At 34.9% G+C, this 20117-nt stretch overlaps 2 protein-coding genes across 2 annotated transcripts; both read left to right on the top strand.

Moving 5' to 3' along the window:
• Positions 1–1208: 1208 nt before the first annotated feature.
• On the top strand, positions 1209–7233 carry LOC141723376 (uncharacterized). The gene is made up of 6 exons (XM_074525161.1): positions 1209–1564; positions 1860–2110; positions 3374–3578; positions 3712–4000; positions 6667–6824; positions 6904–7233. The coding sequence occupies exons 1-6, from the start codon at positions 1300–1302 to the stop codon at positions 6927–6929; spliced, it is 1194 nt and encodes a 397-aa protein (XP_074381262.1). The 5' UTR covers positions 1209–1299; the 3' UTR covers positions 6930–7233.
• Positions 7234–8309: 1076 nt separating this feature from the next.
• Positions 8310–11370, top strand: LOC141723374 (U-box domain-containing protein 17-like). Its single transcript, XM_074525160.1, has 2 exons — positions 8310–8742; positions 10208–11370. The coding sequence occupies exons 1-2, from the start codon at positions 8441–8443 to the stop codon at positions 11055–11057; spliced, it is 1152 nt and encodes a 383-aa protein (XP_074381261.1). The 5' UTR covers positions 8310–8440; the 3' UTR covers positions 11058–11370.
• The last annotated feature ends 8747 nt before the right edge of the window (positions 11371–20117 follow it).

Genomic DNA, 20117 nt, shown 5'->3' with positions numbered 1-20117 from the left:
GTTAAAAATCACATGATAATCTTTCCGGGAATATTAACAAGTATCATTAAGAGAAAAATGCTCTATTTGATCAAATTGTTCTACTGAAAAAGTGTTCTTAAGATTATTTTGTATCTCAGTCAATTTAGGTATATACAAAATTTATTGTATAAAATTAGAGCACATATTTGTGTGATTATTTTATTTTCAAGAAATTATAATATAAAAGATTTTTTTCTGAATTTTATTTTAATAATTTTTAAATAAAAAAAATTTGCAACTTCATTTTTTTATTTGATATTTAAATTTTTTTAACTATATATGATGAAAAATAAAATAAATTATATATTTATATTTTTTAAATAATGATTATTTACAGACATCTATCTAAAAAGTCATCTATATATTGCCACTACATATATATAATTTAGGCGATATAATTTATAAAGACATAAAAATACAGATATTTGATCTTTTTTCTAACATATAATAAATTTAGCAAATTATTGAAAAATTTATTAAACCAACAAATTTTATTTCTTTCATCTCATTTTATATGTCATATTTTGATTAGTCTACATTAAATTGATATTTTAATTAGTCTACATTAAATTGATCACATTTTTACTGCAAGTCACACATATTATATAGCTACAAAATATTTAAAATTTATATTATTTAAATATATGTAATATAATACTCCCTCTGTCCCATCAGATTGTATACAGTTTTTTTTCAATGTTCGACACGTATTTTAAGGTGAATAAAAAACATACTTCCCTAATTTATTTTTAAAATTTTATTTTTTTTATTAAACTTCAAATATCAAATTTTAATTCAGAAGAAAAAAATAATTAAAATAATTTATGCAAATATGTTATAAAGGAGCGTTAAAATGCGTGCCGGCTCCCGTCCCCCAACGTATACTTTCTAGGGGGACAGAGGGAATATATTTTAATAATATACTTTTCGGTCTTCCAAAATAATAATTATTTTTTGTAATTATCGATCCAAATATTCCGAGTCAAAGCAGCGGGGCTGTTATTTTTTCTTCTTTGATGGACTCGGGTCGCCAAACTCACAAGTCACATCGAACTCTGTGCCCGAGCCTGATAATCAGCACCAACGTATACAATACAAGTGTCCAAATGATTGACACGCGCCACGTGAGTACAATACAAGCTCATCAAAACACACTGTCCCCTCATCTCATACGTATTTCATTTCATCTTCTAATTTTTTTTCTAAAAACCCTAAGTTTCAAAAAAAAAAAAAAAACCCTAAACAAAAAATCACCATTTCATTCTCTCAAATTCAATCATGTCTAGTTTCATTCAAAACCTAGCCTCGATGCCTCAGCCTCATCTTCTTCACGAGCTTCACAAGCAGCTCGCTCAGAAGGCTTCCCCGGCGGCTCAAGCCGACAATCAGGCGCCGCCTCAAAATCAGGCTCCTGCGGCGCTTGTTGATAATCCGGCTCAGGTCACCCCGGCTCAGCCTCAAAATCAGGCTCCTGCGGCGCTTGTTGATAATCCGGCTCAGGTCACCCCGGCTCAGCCTCAGCTCGAAGCTCCAGATAAGCCTGGTAATTATATATATCATATATTTGTCACAATTTTCGAAACTAAACTAAATGTTAATGTAATTTACGTTTCGAGTTTAAATTACTTAATTCTGTTGTGTTATATGTAATTGTCACATTTATATAATAATTACTTAATTCGTTTGTTTTATTAACAAAACTGTGATAAATGTTAATGGAATTAATCGTTTGAGTATAAATTAATTTGATTAGATGTGTGTATTTATGATGAATTTTGTTTTGTATTAGTCAATTTGTATACATAATTGTTTGTTTTCATATAATTTTATTGACTTAGCGGTCCCCCAGTACAAGAATTTTTTGCAACAATACACTCAAAAGGAAGGACTCCCTTTACCGGTGTATCAGACATCTTTTGACGGAGAATTACACTCCCCACAGTTTCGGTGCACGGTGGTGGTGAATGGCGAATCCTATGTATCGTCTAAGGTCTTTCCAAATAGAAAAGCTGCGGAGATGGATGCTGCCAGGATAGCGTTGCTTAATGTGCTGCAACAACAGGAAGATAATTGTTCGATTGATCAGGAGGTAATTGCATGGAAATTAACTTCATTTTAATATGTTTGTATTGTTATTGATATGTAACTGTTTTGATGCGCAATGCTCTGTGATTCTGTTGAGCTTCTTATCCCTTTTGATTCATATAATTGAATGAACTTCCCTCATTGAGAATGTGTACTTGAAAGTTATCAAATAGTTCAGTCATGTTGATGGTCTTTCTATTATATGCCTGACAAATGTGACTCCCATTACCAATTTAATTTCTTAATAATATTGACAAGGGTTTTTCTTACACTTAATGCTCGAAATCAACATAAAGGAGGTTATTAACTTAATGCACGAAAGGCCTGCAGGTGCTTAAACATAAAGGAGGCACTTTATCGAAGTGAAGGGTATTTAATTAAGATGAATCAAAGGATGGGTGGCATAAGTATGAACAGTAATAATTAAGAAAAATCAATTTATATTATCAATATCAAAATTATACATCATGTTGAGTAAATATTATAATATACACTTTTCTTAGCAGATGAGATCAAACACACATTTTATAGCATTGGGGACTTGGGAGAGCTTGAATAATCATAGTGAGAAGTTTTGAACAGCATAATGAGTGAATTAATGAAGCTGTTGACCTTGGTTAAGGATGAATTTATGAGTTTTATATGATAAAATTAGACATTATGGTAAAAGGAATTCCTATTCTAGTTTGACTGTTATGATATCTCATATCCCAATTAATTTGAAAGTGCCCAGCCTCCTGGGTAATAGTAACACCCGTATAGTTATAACTAATGAAATCTACTGTCAGTATCAAGTAAAAACAGGAAAGGATCATTAAAAATGTTTGCAAGCTACACTTTTTTTTATGTTCTATTTGTTAACAGGGAAATAAGAATCCAAAATTTTCTCATACTAATCATATGTGTGAGTCCCATTTTTCTCGAATTATCTATGCAGAGTGCAACATGTTGGGCACTTGGAGTTGCCTTGGCATGTACACGATAAAAAAAGTTATGAAGCCATAGGGAAACATATCAAGGTATAGGATCTTGTTGCATGCACCAACCATATCATTTCCCCACTCTCCATTTCTTTTGAAACTTTATAAGTAATGTTCAATGGAATGACCGATGAAATCAGTATTTTTTAATGTATCAGTGATCTGCAGTTGATCAATTTATTTGCTTTGGAATTTTTCATTTGATAGAATTTAAACTTATATAGTTCTAAAGTAGAAGTATAGAACATGTTCTGTACATTTTTTTTCATAATGTGTTATTTTACCAGGAGCTCATCTTCTGCAAAACAATTCTTAAAGAGTATGCGGACAAGATAAATGCAGAGAGTCCTGATTATAAAACAGAAAAAGGAGATGGTTCAGGATTTACTTCATCTTTAACGTTTAATGGCAAACAATATGTTGGAGAAGAAGGCAGGAACAAGAAAGAGTCTCAGCATTTGGCAGCTCGTGCTGTTATCCTATCTATTTTAGGTACATAACTTCATTTAAAGTTGTAAGTTTTGTTGTCTAGGAAGACCCCAAACTATTATGTGCTACTTTTTTTTTGTAAGGCTTAATGGTTCAGCAATGTGAAGTGGTTGTTTTTTGTTTCATACATGTTCAGATTCTGATGCACGCGGTGTTATTTCAAAGATTATTAAGTCAAAAAAGAAGCTGATTTGCCCTGCAAAGGGTAAAGGGATTGGGCCTGTAATCGTGAATGAAAACATAGTTAAAACAGAGACGCAGGAGCCCTGTACTGGAAATTCTTCTAGTGTTTCAGCAGAACCTGTTTCTCTTTTTGAGGCTAGTGCTAAGCCGAATTTGGAACAATTGATTGTTGGCTCAACATCTTCGAAAAAAAGAAAACGCAAGAATAAGAAAGCTGAAAATAGAGTTGGAATTGATGCTCAGTAAGTATTATTTCCTCTTATAATACTCTAAAAGTGTCAGAAAGTTTCATTGTATGTATATATATATAATGTCTTGCTCTGTCTTATAATTGTCAACCCTCCAGAACTAGTTACTATATTTTAGTAGCGGGGGGCATGGCATTAAAGAAATCATTATAGAAATTTTAAGAAAAGTATTACGATCTGTACTAAGGATATGGAGTGGTTTTGCAAGAAGTAACCTTAGTAGTATGACTCTTTTCAACTGGAACCAAAGGACTTGAGGATGAATGACTTGTCTAATAACTAGATACGTTGCTCAGTTTGTCACGTACTGTACCAAATCCAGTGTTTTTGACTTGTTATATTAGTCAAGAAATTTAGGCTTTCTATTAAATCTACCATGTCATAATGTTGTCCACTTGTCTAAAGGTTCAGAAGAATGCTCTGTCCGGGTGCTGAGGCTCTGAATATTTTCGGCTGACTTCAGTCCGTTTTCTCTTCCTGATAGGTCTTTTCATACCGTTCAGAAGGTTCAGAAGAAAGATCTTTTCGTACAGTTTGTTTTGGTCTAGTTTGACCCAATTATATTATATTGCTATATGATTGTTAATATTTGTTATAGATATTAAAAACTTATAGGTAACTATTTCCTAATGCATTATAAATGATAAGTTTCTGAATATGAACATATGTATATATTTAGACTTGGAAGGATAATTTTATAAATTCAAAATTTAGTCAAGTGGACCTTGGAATTTAAAAGTAAAACAAGCCAAAAACTGAGAAGTGGGGAGTATTATGTTTATTTATTTTACCAAAAGTTAGACCATAGTGTTTTCTGGATTTGTTGACTTGGTCCTTTAGGTTGATTTACTACAGAGTACTATATAACTATAAGTATTGTAATTCCACACATTCATCGGATCGTAGTGCCCAGTTACTGGCTTTTGAGAATTTTCTCCATTTACTGGTTGTGATCCATACATTTTTCTCCCTTGTGTGGTTTTTATAGATCCTTGGATTGTGGATTCTCTGTGTAATATACCCAAGTCTAGCTTAATTAGTTTCCCTCTCGTTCTTGTCCTCCATCATAAATCATGCAGACACTTTCTTGTTTTAGTGTCATAAAGACCTGGGATAAACATTGCAAATGGGAACAAGAGAAAGAATGAAAAAGTCTGAGGTTCGAAGTTTACTTCTGTTAGTTTAAGAGAATGCAGTCGTTGCTGGAAAATGTTTCTTCGTTTCTGAATATGCAATCTTGAATTTAGAATATTTTACAGGGTACTGTGATATAGAGTTGCTTTTAAGTATGCAATCCTGAATTTAGAAAATTTTACAGGGTACTGTGATATAGAAATGAAAAACCTTAGACTCTTATTTAGGTACTTAGAAAGATTCTCGTCTTGGTGCTGTAATCACATGTTTTGGGAATATGATCATTGGAGTAGGGTCCTGGTGTAGGCATTTTGAGTTTTGATCATCTATTCACTAGAGATTTTTTAACTACATATTGTAATTTCATGTTGTTTCATTTGCAATGCTAATTTTGGCAAGTGCAATAGCTTTTATAAATTCAGCAACACATTATAATTTTAATTTGAGTTTCAAATATTGTTTTATTGTTGATATTTGATAATATAAACCATGATTATATATATTTTTCCCCATAAAATTGTTATATGCAAAATACAAAATAGAAACATAATCTATGTGTAGCATATAAATACATCTTATCATTTACTGTATGTTGTCTTTAATTTGTGTAGCATATTTAGTGCAATGTATAACAGAAATCCAAAATAGGTGAGAGCAAGTCCAACAACGTCCTAGTTAGAGGTGGCCAAACGGGCGGTTAGGATCGCCCTGGCTCGCCCCGACTCGCAATTTTACCCGTATTAATTCGGCTCGTATCGGGCCGAATCAAACTCAGCACAGACCGTAGAAAATAACGGGGCAAGTACGAGTTCAACTTTCTTGATTCGAGAACCGGCACGGTCCGGCCCGTAAAATTGGCACGGCACTAGCTCGGATCGTCAACCCGCAACGGACCGCCAACCCGTTCAGCCCCCAACTCGTTTAGCAGTTTTGTGAAAAAATTTAACTTAAAAACACTCTGCACACGGTGCACACTACTTATGCACTCAACGTATATAAAAATAGATTATTTTAATTGTACACATGAATTATTTTAATTGTACACTGCTTTTAATTGTACAGATAAAAATTATAAATGGATGCATCTAAATCTTAAATGAATATATAGAAATATGATTTTAATAAGTAGAAAATATATGCACAGCTCGCCAAATATATGCCGCCTGTTCCCGACCCGTGTAATTCGTATAACCCGCGAGCTGTACACGGGTTCCACCTTCGTTATTCGGCCCGAACCCGGCACGCCCCGTCTACTAATATGTGCCGTTCACGAGTCTGACTAAGCAAACCGACCCGCCGGAAATTCGGCACGGCACGCTCATGTGGCCACCTCTAGTCCTAGTGTGTTCCTTGCAAATATTATAAATGATAGAATTCTTAGTGATTCAAGATATTATTTGGTGTATTAACTCCAGCAACATTCCTTATACTTTGCCAGTTGCTCCCAGTATATCTTACAATGTTGTCTTTTTTATGTAACTCCTTCTCGGGGTTTGGCAAGTACTAAATTCATCTTGGATTAGCAGGGTACAGGTTGTTGCAGTGCCATTAAGTCAAGATACAACATCTACAGACAATAATGACCCAGCCTGTGCACAGGTTGATGCAGTGCCATCAAGTCAAAATACCACTACAGACCAAAGTGACCCAATGTGCGCGCCCAGTAGCTGTGCATCTCCGCCAGGTGAATCAACTTGTCAGTTTTCGATATATGAGCATACTGCCTGAAGATTGGCTAATTCGTTGTTTGTGAATAATTGCAGGTTCTGACAATGCTGTATTGTCTTGATTTTGAATTTCAGTTGTTGAATAAAACCTGAAAGCTCTGGAACCTTTATATTGTCAATCTTTGTCTTTGGTTTTGTAACTATGGACGTGGCTGAATATGTAACGTTGTTAGACTTCAGCTTTGTGTAGCTTGCTGGTAGATTTATCAGTTAAGATATGGTATCACTAGTGTACGTCTCAGCAACTAGAGTTCTCGAGGCAGTAACATAAAAGTCTGGTTTGGTGATTAAAAGTTCCTAGCTTTTAGTTTTGGCATGCCTGAACATATGAAGAAGCAAATTTGATAAAATTAGAGGTCTTGAAAATCGGCTGTGATTTAGCTTCGAAGCCAAGCACATTTCGTTTGTTGTTTTTTGAATAGATATAATTGGTACCCCTAGCCCGCAGGAGCTGTCGGAACGGAAACCTTGTATTGCCTCTCGTTTTTTCGCAATTGGTAAGCAAACGTTAAGTTTATGCTTTGGGTCGAAATTGTTGTTAATGCCTTGGATTCGTGGCAGTCGGTATGCGAAGAAGTAATAAATTAATCTGCATACAAACTCATACTAATTTCTACGGGGCCAACAGGCTTTATAAAATAGTTAAGTAATTAATGTATACGACAAGATTGGTGGAAAATTGTATTTAACCACCAGAGACCGGTGGAAATCAGTAATTGGTCCACGAATGTGCAAGACGGCTGCCTAAGTCGACAAAGTATTAGTACAAGGACAAAATACTTGGATAATTAAATAACACACTTTCATTGCAGACTGTTCCTTAAAGCTATCTCCACGAGACACCCCCTCAAGTTTCAGCCTTACGTTTTCCCTCTCCTTTTGCAAACTCTAAAATATCTTATAAGAACGGTGTATTACAGTAAATTTTTAATAGACAGAAAATCCCACAAATTAGAGGCAAATTCTAAAATATCTCCTAAGAACGGTGTATTACAGTAAATTTCTAATAGACGGAACATCTCACAAATTAGAAGCAAATTCTAAAATATCTCCTAAGAACGACGGAACATCCCACAAATTAGAGGCAAACTCTAAAATATCTCCTAAAAAATATATATTACAGTAAATTTTTAATAGACGGAATATCCCACAAATTAGAGTGTTAACTAATTTTTTTGAAGGAGACAATAATCAAGAAAATACGCTAGCTCCAATTTCAATCTGGATATGTATTTTTAAATCACAATAATAGAAGGGTCCTAATTAACAACACAAAAAATCTCATTCATCAACTAACCACGCATATAATTTTTCAAAAGCAACGAAATTTTCACAAACATCAAATAAAGTAAAAAAAATGTTCTCATAAGATAATAATGACACCTAAACAATATACACGTGTATATAAAAAAATGATGCATACAATTACATAAATTTCAAAATATAAACCACAAAATCCATCCACATAACACCCAACCACCTACCTGTCATTCTTTTCATTCCCCACAACCAAGTATCCGTTTGAGAGAGATCGAGAGAGAAAGAGAGAGTGATCGGAGAGAGAGAGACAGAGATGGATTCACCAAAGAGCTCCTCCGACTCATATAACCTCGCCGCCGGCACAAGTTCCGATAACGATAGTCCTCGAACTCCGTTCGCCGTCAACGAAACTCTCCGTCTCCTCCACTCCGACGATCCTTCTTCCAAAATTGAAGCTGCTAAACAAATTCGCCGCCTCAGCAAAACTTCTCAGCGCAATCGCCGACACTTCTCGTCGGCGATTCCGCAACTCGTTGATATGCTCCGTTCTGACTCGGCCGAGTCCGCTCAGTCAGCGCTTCTCGCACTTCTCAATCTCGCCGTCAAAGATGAAAAGTAAGCATTTTTAGTTCAATTAATTAAATTTATGATTTTTTTATTAAATTAATCATTATTTACTGTTGAGTTTAGTAATTTGTTGGATATTAGTTTATAAAGGTTGAAACTTTATCTCTTAATCATACTTGAAGCTTTCGTTAATCATTTTAATTAAATTGTATGGTATTTTTACTGTGTGTTGTTGTGGCTACTTTATTTATCACTTTCTTGCTTTTCATACTTTCGATTTATATAATATATATTCGCTGGATAGTCGTTGTGGGAATCGAAAGATTGTGTTATATTATGTCATCTTTGCTTTGTAATGAGTTCTGGTTAGTTAAAATTGTATTGTTTCATTTTGAATATGGGATATGAATTTAAATAGATCATAAGGTTTCTAGAATTGATAAGTCTTGCCTTAAACTAATATAAGCAATAGGATTGAGTGTTGCGATATTCCCGAGTAGATTTTGTTATCTGGACAGTGACCCCTTAGCTCTACTTGACTGTAATAATTAAAAGAAGATAATGGAATATAAGATATCTAATAATTACTAGTAGTGAACTGATTTGTATATCGAAGGGTCGGGTAATGATGGCATTTTTAAAAAGGTTTATGATGTTTTATCTGTACTCTATCTGATACTTTTTAAAATCCACGCTTCAAATGCTGTGTGGGTTGATTAAAGATGGGTTTTCACCTTTGTTCACATGTTACTCTTTCTTTTATCTTGTTGTCTACTTGTATTCCTTTTCCCTTTTCTTTTATCTTCAAAATGAAGTCATGACAAGTAGGAATTACCCTTCCAAGAAAGGAATCCAATTCCTGTCATATCTCTTTAAATAATATCTGCCTATACTCAGGTACATGATGGTCACTTACAATGGGATATTTCATCTCAAATATATACATATAAGGAATTTGATATGCAAAACGAAATGTACAAAGTGCACGTTCTTTAAGAAGTGATTGAACTTGGTCAAATTTGGTTTTGTCATAAACAGATTACTGCTTCACTCTAGATCCTAAATTTTGATACTTCTAAAAAGAAATCACAATTGTTATTATAGGTAGGCTATGTGAAGTATGGAACATGTTTTGTATGGATTCCTAATTAAACTTGACTCTGCTTTCTTTCCACCTAGGCATAAAAGTTTATTTACATTAATTTGTGCATAATCAGCTGATCTAGCAAACAGAATTATCGTATTTCTATATTGTTTTAATGTTGTTATTCACACAACATTAGTTGAGTGACAATTACTGCTTTAGTTTATTGCTGGTTGGGTATCAATTCGGTGACAGCAATTTCGCAATAGGATTTTCATTTGGTACTGAAAAATGGAGTAGTTTTGGTTGGTTGATTCTGTCAAAAAGATAATTGCTTTTTAAGAGTTTACTTACTCGTTTAAAACCATATCTCTTGCTTCTTATCATAAAATTTACTAATACACTGTCTACGTTTTTTATGTGATGCAGGAACAAAATAAGTATTGTTGATGCTGGTGCCTTGGAACCAATCATCGGTTTTCTTCACTCAGAAAGTGACATGCAGGAACATGCAACTGCAACCCTGCTCACTCTTTCTGCTGCTTCTGCCAATAAGCCAGCCATTGTGGCTTCCGGGGTTATACCTTTCCTTGCGGACATTCTAAGAGATGGGAGCCCACAGGCGATGGTTGACGCTTTAATGGCCCTTTATAATCTGTCAACTCACCCCGATTATTGTAAATTAATTATTCATGCAGAACCTGTTCCTTCAATAGTGAACTTGCTCAAGACCTGTAAAAAGTCTTCAAAACTGGCTGAAAAATGTAGTGCGTTACTAGAGTCTTTGGTTGAATTTGAAGAGGCCAGAACTGCATTAACATCTGAAGAAGGTGGAGTACTTGCAATTGTAGAAGTGCTTGAAAGTGGATCTCTTCAGAGCCGAGAACATGCGCTTGGTACACTTTTGACCATGTGTCAAATTGACAGATGCAGATATAGAGAACCAATCCTTAGAGAAGGTGTAATCCCTGGTCTTCTTGAGCTGACTGTTCTAGGATCCCAAAGATCCCAGTTTAAAGCACAGACGCTTTTGAGGCTCTTGAGAGATTCTCCTTATCCAAGAACTGATATTCAACCTGAGACGCTTGAGAATTTAGTGTGCAATCTTATATCTCAAATTGACGTGGATGAACAATCTGGGAAAGCAAAGCAGATGTTGACTGAGATGGTCCAGATCAGTATGGAGCAGAGCTTGAGACATTTACAACAACGGGCTATGGTATGCACTCCTGCCGATCTGCCTATATCTAGCTGTGCTTCTGAAGTTTCTTCAAAATGATCGTGTGCACGAATCAGATTTTCTTTGTTTTTTTAAAACTTTCCTGGGTATGGGGTTTTAGTGAACTACTGTACAAAAGAATAAACAAGAGATACAGTGAGGAAAGCCAGTCCAGGCCTATGTGATGGTATCAAGTGACTGGTAAGTATTGTAATAAGCTGGATATACAAAGATGTGGTTAATGTTAGTTTCTGTAGTCTGTGTTTGGAACATATACTTTTGTTATAATTGTAATGCATCTGCAAACAATTAGAAGGATTTTTTCTGTCATTTTCTCGCCTCGTAATGTGTTTTAATGATTGATCTTCCTGGACTTGATGTTTATTATCATTTTATCTCACGTGGGTGATAAATCTTCATTTGAACATCTTCCATATTGGTTGCACATTACATAGACTGTAATTCTTGTATGAAGTAGATAAACTTTTGTATCCTAGGGGTTGCAAATTTATTACTCGGTATCCTGGATTTCTTGGCCCAGCTTACAATTCAGAATCTATGATGTGTTTCTTTAGAGTTCTTCGGATTGTAGGGTGAAAGATAAAATTTTATGCCCCAAGCGGCATTTCTGTCATCTTGAAGTAATGGGTACTCTGTTATTTATGAAACCACTGATTGGACGCGGAATTGGGGATTTTGTGGATAACTTCCTCAGATTAACAGATCACTTGCTTAAACATGCATTTGTTTGAGATTGAAATGAACGACCCCCAATCAAGTAGGCTTGCTTGCTTGTTTCACCAACTCCAGTTTCAGCTTTGTCCGACAAATATGTAATTGGAATTCTTGTTATTTTTATAATACATGTCTGTTTTCTGATGCAGTTTAGTTTTCAGCATAATGACTGTTTCAGCTTAGATATTATTCGTTTGTCTACCTTTATTCTACATTTACATCTGTTACAGGAACACAATTCAACAAATTAGACTATCTGATACAATAGTCAAGTGTCTACGGCAAATCTTGTTTGGGAACGATAATGAAGTATCTACTTCACGTACTTGTCATCTGCGGTGACAGAGATCGAATAAAGAAAGAGCACCCATATTGTTTCTTCAGAGGGATAAGGCTGCAGAAGTGCAGAACCTTCTCTAGACTCTGATATGGAGTCTTGTGGACGAGAAACACAAAATCGCCATATTTTGGTGAAATGTTCGAGAAAAAAAATACATCACAGACGTTTTTTATGCAAAAAACTTCACATATGAACACCACTTTTGAATAAGAATATGTACTAGACTAAATTTTAACCGGGCGGCATGATGACCTGTTTATGAATTTTGTGAATACACCTAAATTAACAAATAGTTGATGTACATTAGATATATCAGAGATAATAAACACCAGAGCATGATAGCATATATAGCCTTTTGAGATGCAAGTTCACCTTGAACTTAACAAATATTACCAAAACAGCAATTTCATTGCTCCAGTGCAAATCAGAAGCAAAAGCAGTCCCTTATCAACAAAATGTCGTCCACTGCCACCGTAAACCACCATATTAAAAGGATGATTTTCGACGGGGTACAAGTCTCCCCCTGGTGGACCAGCGAAGTAGACAAATCTTGGCGGAGGTGGACCAGTGAAGTAGATGAACCTCGGTGGTGGTGGTGCATTTGGCGGACAATATTGCGTTGGTGGAGGTGGAGGTGGAGGTGATGGTGGTGGCGGTGGAGGAGAATAACTGCAGGGGTTCACGCAGGGACACTCCCCGCACTTTATAGAAACATCATGAATTACTGGCTCCGTTTCCGCTAGTTGATCAAGTTGCACAAGAGGAGAATCAGTTGCACTGCTAGTGATGATCACAAGAAAGAACACAATGAATATTAGCATACTCATTGATATCATGCAGATGTTATTTCTATGTTAGTGGAGTTATTTTCTTCTTACTGATGGAGAAGCTGAAGTAGAGAACATGAAGCAGCTTTAAATGTGTGAATATATGAAGGAAATATATAAGGTGAGTTGGAGTCTTGTGCGTCACACAAAGAAAACAACTTGTCCTGACTATTATACAGAGTCATTCAATTTATTTAGTACACAAAATATTCCCGAATATAATAGTACAAATCATTCGATTATCATTAGCGTACAAGTCTTATAAATTAAACAACTAACGCCGCTCTTTCTAGAGCGTGGTTAGATAAGGATTGAGTTAGATTCTGGCTCATCCTCGATAATTATTAGAACCAAACGCATACAAGTCTAATCATAAAGAAAACATCTCTCTATTCTCTCGCAGAATGTATAACATGCAAGAGATGATTTCAATTATTCTATGACAAGGGTATTATAGGTGTCGGTTTGGTAAATGTAAGTGTGGTTGCATCAAAAGCATGATTCTTTCCCCTTTCTATATGGTTCTTTTATAAATTTGTTGGGAGTCTAAGTTAGGTGAAATTAGGTTTCCTTATTTATGGAGAAGGAGACTTGGTAATGTCAATAATGAGGGTAATGTTTTTGGTTATATACAGTAGCTAAGATCATGAATGCGTATTGCATGTGGCTGGTGTAAATATGGAGGACCCTTATTTTCCAACTCTTTCCTAGCTTCTCCTTTAATTTCAATTCTATTATGAATTCAATGCATGCATGGATCAAATTCATGTACTAGTACAGACTGCAACTGGATTCACGGCTACACATAAATAAAATTGTATGCTATAGGATTGCCTGACACTCTGACAGAATAAATTCTGCAGAGCTAAGATGACCGCAGATCAGATAACTAACATCCTCCGCAAACAATTATTAAAAAATTGTTGTGCACGCGTAAATGACCAAGCTGATGAATATATAGCATAATTTTTGGTCGCACACAACTGTTAAGTATCAACAATGTTGTATCTGACTTAAGATATAACTAAAAAACATGGAAACACAGAAAAAGGGTATCAAATCAAAAGCACTTGGCATAACTTTATGGCTGCCCAAAGGGAATATATACGAGCTAATCCTTGACAGATTTATAAGAATATTGTTGGTGGTCAATATCTAGTTTCCTAAAAGCAGAGACAGTGTTGTATAGGAGAATTGTGTAACATACTAGAAAATATTTATAGTATACACATGCATCAATATAGAAATGAGTATTAACCACGCCACTTATTTCTACTTTGATTTTTAATCTTAAGTTCAAAATTGCACCAAACTATTTCATGGGATGATCAAACGCGTTATAATGCCTAAATTACATGAAGTGCATCCCTGTATCAGCTGAACAATTCATTACCACTGAGAATCATATGCCCCAAACCTAAAGCAGAAGATCTCAAACAAATTACCTTTATGCTCGTCATCCACTTTATTAAACGGTTGTAATTCTATTCCTTAAAGCAAGCACATGCTTTGGAATCATCCATGAGACCATGACACATATAAATTTGTTGGCTGGCTGCATACCAAAAAGAAAATTTTATGTCAAACCTTTACAATAATATACATGACCAGCCCATCAAAGAGAATGGACTTGTTTTAAAGTATATACAGCAATACCCAGCAAGGCCCAAATATGAAACAAGCAACCTGGAGCCTTTCTTACTGATCATGTCCAACAATATAGCACAAATGAAAGATTAGTTGGAAGACACTCTGTATATTATACATTAAGGGAGGGAGGGGACTGGCCTGACCTTGGCTTAGAAGCAATCTCTGACTTTCCACTTTTTACTTGATGCCCAAAGCAAGCATCCACTATCCATTTGTATAATCTCACATATCATGTATCATAATCATATAGCCAAATGTCGTAAGTAGTAACCCAACCCAAAAGATAACTACTGTTTATGTTTAAATCTTATAGACTAATTTAGCTCACAACACAATGTTCACCGATATGTGGATAAATGTTATAATCTGAGTTTTTTTAATAATATTTGCATGTGTAATAATGTTTTGCATTTATGATTTATCAAGCAATTGGACATTTTTGTTCCAGACAACAAAAAAGAAGAGAAAAGTGAGACTTTTATTATACATAGATTGGTGCAGGAGACAAGTTTGGGTGGTGAAGTGATAGCGGTGGCCTGGTGGGTTAACCATACATACTTAAAGAGTAGTTTGATCATCAGTAGTTTTCAAGACTATTCCCATTGATTAAGGGAAAGCCCCAGTGGGACGAACAAGGCTCTATCATATTCATATCCTACCCTACTGAATTTTTACACCCAGACTAGTTAAAGTAGCTGTTTATATTCTATACAAAAAACTTTTGCATCTAACTAGAAAATCAACTCCCCCAACCACAGTATATCCACTCGCCATCTCTGTCAAATTTATAAGTGTAATCTGTTGTCTTAGTTGGACATTTCTATTTTGGTACTGTTTCACCATTTTCAACAATTAATGGCCCTAAATCCTAAGGAAGCCCAAGTAATTTCATCACTAGAAAAAGTGTAATATTGTATTGGTAGTCTTGGCTACTCATCTTTTTAATTTTATTTATGCATGCTCAGCTATATTAGTCTGCTACTCCTGCAACAACAGACATTCTCCATATCATCTCTTCCTAACAAAAGCTATTGCAATCAATTATATGCCATGTTGATCAAGTCATTACCTGCTGAATACTTTTCCATGCACATTAAGGTCCAATTCCTGCCAACACCCACAATCACCTTCTTTATCGTTTTACTGTCAATCTTTTCGGTGGTGACATTTCTCTGCGCTACACACAACTTCAAGGGTTCACAACAGGGGAAGGGAGAGCTGAAAACTGTGAGGTTAGGTGGTGACGAGAAAAAAGGGTTGTCGAAATTGCAGAGTAAAATAAGCAGCAAAGCTCTACTAATGCTGAAAATGGCATCTCGGAAAAAATTGCAAGATCATGAAGAAGAAGAAGAAAGACGCAAAGGAAGGGAATATGCTGCTGATGATGATGCAGACGAAGCAGCTGTGTGGAAGAGGACAATCATTATGGGGGAAAAGTGTCGGCCATTGGAATTTTCCGCTGAGATTAAATATGATTCTCATGGTAACCCTATACTTGATTCCATATCTCATGGAAAATATAACTCCAATATTAAGTAGCTACCTTATTGCTTAGGTTCATTAATGATTCTGGAAAGCCCTTCATGCTAATTCTTGAGGGGAGAACTGAGTAATCAAGATTAATTAGGTTATGACTTGTAACTTTTTAATGTGTGTTAGTGAACTTTGCATTGGGTTGTGTCTTGCTTTATGACTTCTTTGTTTATACATTATCAATGTTTGTTGATTTTACAAGAGATCCATTATATGGTAACATAGGTTCACTAATTCTCCTTCTACAGCAAAATATAGTATCCTCTATAAATTTGGATGATCTCACTGTACATATGTATTAGATATTTAAAATAGATGGGAAGAAAGCAACATAGTCAAGATTGAAATCTACTAGCACCTGAAAGCTGACTGCTTTTGATATTTCCTAGATTTTTGGTATAAACCTCACAGTATCCGTGAGGAATTCTAATGTTATGTGACAAGGAGAACCTTCTCAAGGTGTTGATAATCTCAATCAACTGAAGGGAACATCAAGTGTGACTATTCCACAACCACCTATGTTACCCGGACTCACCGGTACTGATCAAGTGTCAGATTCTTAGTTTTTTTATTAAAAAAATAAGATTGTGGAAATGAATCTGAAATTGGACACCCGTTCGGGAATTTCGCCTATAATCTTGACATAAGTGACACATAGTTTTTATTAATTTTACAGTTTTAAGGGAAGTGTCTTCAACCAGTGAAACATTGAAATAATTAATTAAAAGGATAACATAGAAATAATCATCTATGGACATAGTTCTCTGGAAACAAGTTGTTGCGAAGCCTTGCAAATCATTTTGAACTTAATTACTTCAAGGTGAAGTTTTAAAACTTGAGTTGCTTAAAAAAATATCTACCTCTATATCAGATCACAAGTAATAAGAAGCTGTTTGTACTATTCATTTGTAGAACATAATGCACATTATTTTGGGTCAAAATATCAAATAAACATACAGGAAGATTTAAAAAGCACCTATTACTGATTGATTGACATCTAATGTCAGTAGTCCTTCCCCCTATTGGAATCCACCTCCTCCCACTATACTAAAGATTTAATGTGCTCCTAAATAAGTTCAGTACCAAAAAAATATTATCGACAGGAAGATTTGGCCTCTCAAATTTGTACCAAACGACTGGACTCAGATCAAACCTTATAAACATGGATTGTCACATATACAAACATATAAATTGAAGCTTAGTCCAACACATACACAAGATCTGGTGATGAATAAGATGACATCAGATAGAGAAACTTACTTGTATTTGATTCGGCAGTTTATCTGATGCTAGTACAACTCCAGGGTTCCACTAAATTATTGGTTCATGTGCCAAAGTGGCAGCTCCAACTCCTTCCTCTACCTGCGACTCTATTTCTTCAGAATTTTGCACATCAATATCAATGATTTTCTGAGCACACCTCTGTAAAAACTATAAACACAAAATTCACAATCCACTGCTTGAGCTATTAGGTACCTTAGTAGTAAATACAACATTTTTTTGTGACACTAGTTTAGAGACTGAAGTAGTCGATATAATGCTCAAAATCAGGACCGCAAGCAGAAAATCATTCATAACCATGCATCTCCGGTCTATGATTGACATACAATACAACTTGCAGGATATGTTATCCGCGGAGGAATAGTTACCTAGGTGGTGGTTGAGGTAAATGCCCCCACTGAACTTGCAATCATATATGTATAACTATTATTTATCTTAATTAAAATTTTACAATTATCAAGTTATTATTGAGTAATACTGAGAAGTGAGAACAGATGAACAATGTCAATAAAAAAAAGTAAAATAATTGTAAGTTTATAATTAACCATTCATATCAGCAAATAATAGAACATGATTTTCCCCATTGTCACTGCAAAAGTATATAATTGTAATTGAAACAAGTGACCAAATAATTAAAAATGTAACATATCTTTCCAACTTCATTGCTTCAAGCATTCAACAAATAAATGTACACATAGAATATCGAGAATTCCAATACAGTCTACAGAAATTCAGAAGGTGAATTAGCATCTGGCTTCCCACCATCACCTAACCCCCCTGGATGCTGCAAATTTTGCATAATCTGATGAGGCAAAGTCCCCAACCCGCCACCTAAACCATCATTTCCCGACCCAAAAAATTGACACATAAACCTCGCCATAACTTGCAAAACCTGCATTTGGTTCTGACAAGCATCAGCATGCATTTGCATCATCTGCTTCTCATGTTCAATCTGCATTTTAACCATCCTCTCCCTCCACTCCATCTCCTCTTCCTCCCACTTCTCCTCAACCTTAATCCTCCTCACCCTCTCCTCATCAAACTCCCTCTCCATCCTCATCCTCCAGTCCCTCTCCCTCCTCCTACACGCAATCTCCCTCTCTTCCAACTCCACCTCTCTCCCCTCAACCTCCTCATCTCTCTCATTTCTTCGCATCTCCTTAACTATCTCCCTCTCTCTCCTCCTCTCCTCTCTCTCCAACTCACCATCCTCTCTACTCCACTCTCTATCCCTCCTTCTCTCCTCTCTCCTAGTCACAACATCTCTCAACTCCAAAACTTGTGCACCCAATAACCCTAACCTCTTTCCCACAAAACCCTTTTTATCTCTCCCAAATCTCTCCAACCCCATCTCACCAAAATCCTCTCTTCCCCCCTCCTCATCATCAAACCCTAAATCATCATCATCCCCATCATCCCCATTTCTCGAATCACCAAACAAATCAACACCCTTAAAGCTATCACCTTTAATCTCTAATTCAACATCACCAAACACTTCCTTATACTTCATAAAATTCTCCCAATGATTCTCACCATCTTTCCAATTAAACTCGCCATTAACATCCCTAATCTTCTGCTTCACACCCAAATACTGGTGACGCATGTTCTGAACTTTAATTGACACATCTCGCCAAGACCATTTGAAGGGGAATTTAATTGGGTCAATGAGATGATGAACGGAGTTGACATGATCGGCGATTGGCTTGAATTTCTTCTCGCGGGTACGGAGTTTAGCTAGGGTTCCGGCGGAGAGTAGGTCGGAGTATTTGGAGAGAAGGGTGAGTTCTTCGATCTCCGACCACTTCTTGCGCTTCATGATCGGAGAGTTGTCTGAGTTGGAAGTTGAGATGAAAATTAGACAGTGTAGCAGAGATATAGGGGAGTTGTATAATTTTTTTTTGTTTAAATCCTACATTTTTTCCATTTATGGTGTAATATAATTAAAATACGTGTATAATGAAAATTCGGTACGAGGAACAAATATGTAAAAATATTAAAATACTCATTAATCGGTCAAAAAATGGATTTATTTTATTATCTTAATTATATTATTTTAATTAAGTTATTATATTAGTTATTTATAAATATTTATATATAAATAATATATATAGGCTTTTAGTCAAACGAGAATCTTTTAAAATGATAAATGTGAGAATCGATGACTTTCATAGCTAAAATCGTTGATTTTATAGAATTTAAAATTTTTTGTTAGCAAAGAATCACCGATTTACCGAATTCGAAATTTCAACTTTTCAAAAAATCACTAAACAGAAATAACCAATTCTCATAGTTCTCATTTTAAAAATTTATCACCGGAGCGCGACCATATATATATATATCAAATTATATATCTAATAATTATTAAAATTTAATTAAAATTATTTTTTATATATCATATCCTTCATATAATATAATTCCGAGTTTAACACATCCCGTTAATTAACCACATACCAACCAAATTTATGAATAAATAGTTTTGTACCCGTGCCATGCACGAGAATCTTAATCCATATTAATTACGATTTTTTATATTTAAAATAACTTTTACAATTTTTTTTGTAAGAATTGTAAAATAATATCTACATATATATATATATGTATTTTTAATTTTTAATATTCTGTTATTTTAATTAATATTGTTTTTTTCCAAAAAATATCATATATTTTTTTAAAATTTAAAATATTCAATTTTTATATATTCTATTTTAGGCGATGTAACTATATTTTATTATATGTTGATAATTTTCCATTTTT

This window comes from Apium graveolens, chromosome 5 (assembly GCF_009905375.1).
Source record: "Apium graveolens cultivar Ventura chromosome 5, ASM990537v1, whole genome shotgun sequence".
In the NCBI taxonomy this organism is placed as follows: domain Eukaryota; kingdom Viridiplantae; phylum Streptophyta; class Magnoliopsida; order Apiales; family Apiaceae; genus Apium; species Apium graveolens.
This window is presented reverse-complemented; position numbering and strand designations above follow the sequence as displayed.

Coding starts and splice junctions, on each gene's coding strand:
- LOC141723376 (XM_074525161.1), top strand. CDS start 1,300: ATGTCTAGTTTCATTCAAAACCTAGCCTCGATGCCTCAGCCTCATCTT. Junction 1,565..1,859: donor CGAAGCTCCAGATAAGCCTG/GTAATTATATAT, acceptor TTATTGACTTAG/CGGTCCCCCAGTACAAGAAT. Junction 6,825..6,903: donor TAGCTGTGCATCTCCGCCAG/GTGAATCAACTT, acceptor GAATAATTGCAG/GTTCTGACAATGCTGTATTG.
- LOC141723374 (XM_074525160.1), top strand. CDS start 8,441: ATGGATTCACCAAAGAGCTCCTCCGACTCATATAACCTCGCCGCCGGC. Junction 8,743..10,207: donor CTCGCCGTCAAAGATGAAAA/GTAAGCATTTTT, acceptor TATGTGATGCAG/GAACAAAATAAGTATTGTTG.